This window comes from Eurypyga helias, unplaced genomic scaffold, assembly GCF_000690775.1.
Source record: "Eurypyga helias isolate BGI_N326 unplaced genomic scaffold, ASM69077v1 scaffold28222, whole genome shotgun sequence".
Classification (NCBI taxonomy): Eukaryota; Metazoa; Chordata; class Aves; order Eurypygiformes; family Eurypygidae; genus Eurypyga; species Eurypyga helias.
Genome location: NW_010236989.1, coordinates 60157 through 68213, shown reverse-complemented (window position 1 = coordinate 68213; position 8057 = coordinate 60157). Strand labels below are relative to the sequence as shown.

The window sequence follows — 8057 nt, the reverse complement described above, 5'->3', positions numbered from 1 at the left end:
ACTGTAAAATGCTGGGGCCTGCCCTAGTCTTAAAATTCCAGGGATTTGTTACCTTATCCCAGATTGACAGTGGCAGATTCTCCTGACCTGTGGCTTTGAATGAGCCGTCAGCAATCTTTTGGGGGGGCGTGGGGCAAATACTTTATTTCAGAAGGCACCTGGGGGCGGTTGTGCCCGCGGACTGCTCTTCTGCTGAGTGCTCAGAGTTGCCATTCTGCACGTGGCAACTTGGGCTGAGTGCCCTTTCTGCTTTCTGCAAGGCTGAACCTGTCGAAGCTCTCCTGGCTATCCAGAAAGGGAGACCCACTTCCCAGCGTGAACTCCCGGTAACGTTCTCTCAGGAGCGTGACCTGAAGCGGGTCGCACGCGTCCTGCAGACAGGATCAGGTCCTGCAAAACCAAGATGCACGCAGTGCTGCCGGCTGAATGCACGTCTCCACGTGCAACTCTGGCCCATCAGAAGCACGAACCCTTTATTTTAATTCTCTGCCTCTTCCGCGGGTGACGCCCCTCACCTACTTGGGCAAGCATGCCGCCAGACCTGGCTGCGGGGGAAGGAGCCTGGGCTCTTGCTGCTCTTAGCTGCGGAGTTCTTTGGCAAGTGGGGATGAGCAGCCGCGCTGGGCCACCTTTTATTGTTCCATTCCCACTTGCTCTGTTTTCTTCCCAGTCTAAACCATGCTCTGAAATTCAAACTACAGGTCAGCAACTCTATACTCACGCTGCAGTTCCCATTGTTCCTTCAGTGAGTTTGAATAAATAATCCCGGGTGTGAGCAGGAGAACCATGACTCCATTTCAGACTTGCGTTTCATTTTGTGTCTGCTGTATTGCTAAAAACACCCCCTTTTTGGCACCAGCAGCATGGGAGTTGACTGTGAGAGACTGTAAAGCAGTTTCAATCCTTCTGTCGGCTCAACGCTCTGAAGTGTTAATAGTAATTAAAAACTTTTTTTCCTCAAAATACATTTCACACTTAGCACATACTGAGAAATCTCTCTCACCACGGGAACTTTCAGATCACTTGTTCCCTGCAAAAACAGGTACAGTTTTCTTTTGTCAGAAGAGAACAAAGACATAAGGAAGTGCAGGTTTCATGTGCTCCTAGGACACTGCAGTCTATTAAGTGCCAGTGAACTAATGAGCCTCTCAGACCTTATGTTGTTCTGGCTGGGATCAAGGCTCAATTGTCCTTAACCCTTAAGGAACTAGCTGACTCCCAGGCTGATGCTGCCACGCTCTCCTGTGCCTCCTCCCCCAGGATACTGCTTCTGCTGACCAAACTGGGACATTCTGTAGCTTGGATGTGAAGCCAGGTGAGAAATCTACAGAGAGCTGCTTGGCAGTAAACCAGGAGGGAGCGCATTCCAAACGCAGCAAGGGAGAAGTCAGGACAACATCCTGTTCTGCAGCGCCTCAGAGCACAACAAAGAACAGATACCTTTTCGGAAGAAATAACAAGCTGCCTTTTATGAAGAAGAAATAATACGATGCTCTTGGCAAGTGAGATCACTGCTGCACAACTGTGTACTGTGTACACAGCCAAAAATATCTGTTCCTTTCATTTCTAACCATAAAGGATAAAGACTTCCAAGAAGTTCGTTCACTGGCTCCATTTCGTGTTAGACCAACCTGTGTGGGCTCTGGTATATCCAAACCCAAGACCACATTGAGATTGCATGTAAGAAAGGAACAAAACCAACCAACCAACAGTTCTCTTTTTGACTTTTGTTTTTATCAAGGTTCAGAATTTATGCAAACATTCTCATTACTTCTGTGATCGCAGTGGAAGAGAAAAAGGCCCTCACAGAAGATAATGTTAGAAGCTAACCGATCAAAGACTTGGGCAGCAGGAAACTGGGCACAGCCGCTGCGACTGCTTGGCCACATGCATTCCTTGTCCTAAGAACTGGCTTTGCCTTGGGAAGTAACCTCAAGGCTGCTGGCCACGCGTGGAACATCAGTGCCCAGCCAGTGGGGAGGAAGCACTCTTCTACAGTGAAATTCAGAATGTGTTGTCTCTTGGGATGAGATTAGAGGTTTGAAGGATAAAGATAATTTTACAGGTGTAACTGTTGTCCTGTCACATAACAGTGCACGGCAGTTCTGACCACAAAAGTCAGCGGTGTCTGAAATCCGGAATCGATCTGACGGGGGGGCAGACCTGCACAAGCCATGGTGTTCTGGGAATTGTAGTACAAGTGTAATTCTCACAGTCCTCTCAGAATCTATCGTCGAACCAGTGCCACTGCTATTATTTGTGATAATCTGAAAGTGAACATAAAACAACTGCTGCAAAAAGCTGCAGATAACCAAAGAAATAGAATGGTAACAGTGAGGATAATCAGTTCTGAACTGGAATCTGGGTACTGGCCTTACTGATAAGATGGCACTGAAGTGTAATTATTTACAGGCAGAGGAACCGGACCTACTTTCACATTGGAAGCCGGTATTTCAGAAGACAGTAGGTTTGGAGGAGAGTTTAGGGTGACAGGACTCTTCTCCATAGTGCATGGGCTCCTCGTCTGATTTGGTGGGGAAGCAGCGTGATCCTTCGGTGTATTCTGTTAATAAGCTTTTAAAGCCAGATACTGTACTCGGGTACAACAGCATGAACACTGGGGGAATTGCTTACGACCCGCTGCTTCGCAACAGGTTGCACTCAGGAACCCTGGAAATGCACCGTCTTGGCTGATACCACCTCACGTGCCCGCGCAGAAGGAGAACCAAACCTCTTCGTGCAGATGAGAAAGCGCTTCCAGAAGCATGAAGAATAAGGCACTGAAACATTTCCCGTTAACTATTCTTTCAGAGCATCTGCTTTCGAAGGTTGCTCTTCTTCCCGTTTCAGTTCGTTTTCTGCTGTAATTCCTAGAACTGCCTCAATATCTTGGATTGCCATCTGTAACAGATTCAAGGAATACAAGTTATTTAATGGGCATTATCATGAAATCTCGCAGCCAAAACGCGCAGCTGGTAGTCCTTGCCTTGCGAAGGCAGCCAGTGCTACACAGGGCACGATGCACCCAGCAAACTTAGTTACTCTGGGCAGAGTTGGGGGGATTATTAGTAAATATTTACAAATCTCAGGTAAATAACACGATCCGTTGCAATTTGTACTTCTGATTAACTAACAGGTGTTCTCTTTTCCATATGTGGATCGTTGTTAACTCACTACGAAGAGGAGTTCCCCTTCACATTTTTCTTCAATGGTTGCTTTTCACTCCTCACACTGAAAAAAGGGGGTTTGTGGGTCAGTTTATTCTGTAACACGTTGACACTGAATTATGTCTTCTCTAAGCTGCCCTTTCACCCTCTGCTGCTCAGAGGAAAGTACAGTCAGAGGTGAGGCTGGAAGGGATCCGACAGAAACCTGGTTTAAGATACAAATCTGTAAGAGAGCTCCCCTTCACCTTTCTACAAAACACACAGGGTCTCAGCAGCTCTCTAGAAGGTTGAAGGTGAGGTGGCCTAGCAGAAGAGCTCCCCCGGGAAGTTCAGCTATTCTCTGCAATCAAAGGCAGCGCTGGAACGAGTGCTTGTGCCAGGCCACGGGGTTAGATCCATTACTGCTTTCCCGTCGCCTCCCGCTGCAAGGTCGGCACAAAGGAGCGTCAGAGGAAAGGTGGGCGCTCCTGGGGGGATGTTCCCAGCGTGACGAGCGCCGGTGCTTTGTCCCACCTCCCCCGCGCCACCCTGGAGCATCCTCTGGCACCCGGGGACGGGCGCTGCGGGCACCTTCAACAGGCAGAGAAAACCGGGAAGACAACTGGCTGGTGAAACTGGTGGCAGGGTGAAAGCTGTGAAGTGGCGGGTGAAGTACTGGGTGGTGGCCTGCTTCACGAAACCACTGTTGATAATCCAAGGAGCCGTTACCAACGGAGGACTTGGTTTCTAACGCGAGGCTCCTGCCTTGACGCGTCCCTTCGGCATACAGCGGGCAGTTGCGGCAGCGCTGCCGGCGGCAGTGCCAACGGCTCCGTAGCTCTTGCAAGGGAAAGCCGCGGGCATTACACTGCAAGTAATTTCACGCTAAAGTACGTCTCTTTTCAAAGAACAAGTTTCAAACTCAAATTTAACTAACAGGTTCGTTGGGAGACTTACTATATTGACCTAGACACTGTAAAATACATACCGCTAGCAGTAAAAAAGGAGTGGTTTAGCACTTGTTTATGGTACAGCATGAGGTATTTTCAGGCCTTGTACAGAAATTAACCAGGATCGTTAGTTAATTAACACCTCACCTTAAAATTGGTCTCGCCTTGCATATTAGGTGCTGATATTTCTTGATGGATGATGAAGAGATTGCGAGCAAAGGTCATGAGGACCCCCTGGAGATCCTCTCCGATTGTTCTGTTAATGATATCCAAACAAATGAGTTTACCAATGATTCCCTTCACATGCTTAAAAACAATCGCCCTCTCATTTGTGCCTGTCTGGTGATGGAATTTAATGAGTATTTTCAATCTCACAAGGTGGCAATCTTCAGGGAGATATGAAAGATGAGGCTCCATTTTAACTTGTCAACAGAAAGGATTTGTGCAATAAATAATTTTTATTAATCAACTTAGCAGAGTAAGCAGCGAGGTTTCGGCTACTCCCAGGAAAGGTGCTACCGTTGAGTTGGGACTGAGACAGCCGAACACTTCAAACCCCCAGATTAGTTCAGAAGGGGGTTTGCTTCAACTTGGGAAAGACAGAAGGAGACATTTCAGCAGGCTTCAACTTGGGAAAGACAGAAGGAAGGAAACATTTCAGCAATATCAACATTTCTTAGGTTTTGTAGCTTTTGGGGCTTTGGTTTCTCAGTGGTACATCCAGACTCAATACGTGTGATCTTACAGGATCTACCTCATGTACTCACTGGATCTGACAGTAGATCTCAGTGTAGGAAGAGGGATGAGAACTCACAGATAACTCAGTGGGCTGTCAGGAGAGTTTGGCAGCTAACGGCACACTTTCAGAAGCCTAAATCACTTTTTAACCGTCTTCTGTAGACACTTCACAGGTTTTGCTTGGTGGTTTTATTTCAGGCTTAGCTCACAGCTCAGTCCTGCAAGCTGCCGACGCTGGGCCGGCGGGTGTGTGCAGCGCAGTACAGGAGCATCCAAGGTTTACACAAACCTGACCTGCTGTGTCCTGCTCACAGCCTCACCCCCACGGACAGGCTGGAAGGATCGGAGCCCTAGAAAGAGTCTTTAGGACTCATGTCTCCCCTTCCCTGTGCAAGGGCAGGATCGGTGCTACTTACATCTTCCTGACAGAGGTTCGTCTGGCCTGTCACTGAACACTGTCCGTGACAACCCAACAAGCTCATTACTCCCTCCCTTCCCTTACTAGCAGGAATTTTTCTTACACTAAACATGAATCTTTCTTGCTCCACGTTAAGTTCATTTCTTCTTGTCCCACTCCCACAGACATGGAAATCTGATTTTTCCTTCCCGCAGAGGCTTTTCATGTGCCTGAATATTGTTAGCAGATGGCACTTCTGCCTCCCCCTGCCCCCTTTGGTCTTGCCTTGTGAGTCACGCTTCCTAGAACTCGGTGTTTTCATTGCCTCCCTCTGAGCAGGATGGAAGGATCACCTCTGACGTCCCCCAGGTTACACTGTTTGCCTTTCCCATAAGATCATGGCATGGTGACTGGTGGGCAGTTTGTAAGCCACGAACGCACAGGCCCTTGGCTGCAGAGGTAGCTCGTATTCACTACTGCTAAGTGCACATTCCTGCGCCTGGTTCCAACAGGACATAATTCTGGTTTTCAGGTTGTTTCTTCAACTTGTCAACATCATTCTGAATTCTACCCCTGCCCTCCAAGACTTGCAGTCACATCCAGCACTCGAGGAAGCCGTTTTCTTATCCAGGTCCTTAATGACATAGCTCCAGTATCAGAGGAATACAGACCTGGCTGAGAACAGGCCGTTTCAGCCCCTCACTCACTTCGTCCTATTTTAGCAATAAACTCTACATAAATCCTCTCTGAGCAGAGGTTTTCAGTCAGCGTGTGGCAGGTTTGTGCAGATCATGCTTTCTTATCTGGGAGAGGTTCCTACAGCTGATTACTGAACTATCAGATTGCTCTTGCCTGCCTGCCATTGATCACTTTGTGAAGAACGATATAAAAAGGCATTAAGCTTCAGCCTTCTTTTGCACTGTGGACAGTTAGGTTTTTAATAATGTTGCCTGTAAAAGTAAGCCTGTGCTAATCCGTGTGCTCACAGCTAGATTGCTGCTGATGCTGAGCCTAGCCCTTGGCAAGCTAATTGCAGAGGTCTTCAGGCTTTGATGTAAGCAGATTCCTGCACTTTTCCTTTTTTATTACCGAGTGCTTTTATTACCAAAAGCCTCCCTAAAACTTTTCAAAAGGCCACTCTCAGGCTGTTGAAGAGTAGAGTGAACTTGGGTGTGTGTGTTCATTTCCTGCACGAGACTGGTCGGACCCCGAGCCGGCACACGCTGGGCCGTCACTCTGCAGACCCTGTGTTTCTCACTGTGGTAAACAGTCCCTGTGTACTTACATCATTCCCAGTCTGTATCGCTTCTCGTCTTCGTACAAGATGAAAACTGTTCCCTGTTTCTCCTGTTAAATTAAAAGACAAAGTTACTTTAATTATTCCTAAATCACGATAATTATAACTGTTAAACACAGAGAGTAGGTACATGTCTAAGAAAGGCTAGTTCTGAGTTGTTTGTGATGGATTATTGCTCTTTGAAAGTAGGTTATTGCTCGAACTTACTGCAGAGAGCACATTAGGCAACAGAAGACATACAGCAGTTTATTCAACAGCAAAGATTTTTGTTCAGAAGTAGTAAGTGATGGCCATCGGTACCTTAAAAATAACCTCCTCACTCACTTGTTTTTACCAAGAGTCAGGTCAACCCTAAAAGCCTTATTCACACGTAAATTGAAAAACAGTGAAAGTACGTTTAAGTTCTCCTGGCTTTCCAGTCCGTGCTTCACCTTGGGTATACATGGGACACGGACATCCATCAGCCACCTGCTGTGGTTCAGCACGGGCCTGATACCGGCGACCGTTTGGTCACCAGCAAAACTCACGGTTTGATTTTCAGACGTGCTGAGCAGCAGTTCTCCCACCCCGCAGTGAGAGTCTCGTGAAGAGGTGCCGTCCCTGGGGAGGGTTCTGGGACAGCGGGTAAAACTGCATTTCCCAGTTAAGCCCCGTGCCCTGGACTGGAAATCTCTCTGAGCTGTTCTGTCTTGCGCGACATCTTCTAAAGGCTTCTACCTGTCACCCTTTTACAGTTCTGTTCATGAGCCTTAAGCATGTCCTCTCTAGCAAAGACTGCGTTTTCAGGGCTTTGTTCCTCTTTCTGTTCTCCATCATCACCGACCTCTTGGCCTCTGGCACCATCTCTTCCCTCCTGAGTACAGAGGGTGGGAAAGGCCCATACGACAGCCAAGTGCTCCCGTGAAAACTCCGTGCTAGCGGGGCCCGAAACCCAAGCACAGCTCCTGGCTGACAGCCGTAATCCTTCCTGCCTGTGCGGAGCAACCCGCCGGAACAGCATTCCCTCTAAAGAGCATTCTACTATCCTCTGTGCTTAACTTCATAGCCTGCTAAGTGCCTTCACCATATTAGAATTTACATCCAAAACCCCTGCAGAGTGAAAAATCACATTTCCTTATCTTTCCCGCTCATACCTGGGGGTCGAATCCAACACCGTGAGCTTTGCACATCTGGAGGAGAACGTTGTAGTAGGTGAGTGAGAGGCTGGAGTGCCTCAGCTGGCTGCTTGCAACTGCACACCGCTTGCTCATGGGAGAAGGCTAGAGAAAACGAGACAGGATTCTTCACTTTCATACCAGTTTCTATCAGAAACCAACAATTTACTATTGAAATGGCTTTTTCTCAGTGGATAGGATAGGATAGGAAGGATATAGACCAGTTGGAGCGAGTCCAGTGGAGGCCACGAAGATGCTCCGAGGGCTGGAGCTCCTCTGCTGTGATGAAAGGCTGAGAGAGATGGGCTTGTTCAGCCTGGAGAAGAGAAGGCTCCGGGGAGACCTTATTGCAGCCTTCCAGTGCCTGAAGGGGCT

The 8057-nt window shown here is 48.0% G+C and overlaps 1 protein-coding gene across 1 annotated transcript in view; it reads right to left on the bottom strand.

The window, feature by feature from the left end:
• Positions 1-2713: 2713 nt before the first annotated feature.
• Positions 2714-8057, bottom strand: part of IQCH (IQ motif containing H) — a gene marked incomplete at its 5' end in the record, with an annotated part of 64930 nt that continues 59586 nt past the window's right edge. The window contains 4 exons of the mRNA XM_010147313.1: positions 2714-2901; positions 4244-4352; positions 6517-6578; positions 7662-7787. Coding sequence (XP_010145615.1) covers positions 2800-2901; positions 4244-4352; positions 6517-6578; positions 7662-7787 — 399 coding nt within the window. The remainder of the gene's footprint in view (positions 2902-4243; positions 4353-6516; positions 6579-7661; positions 7788-8057) is intronic.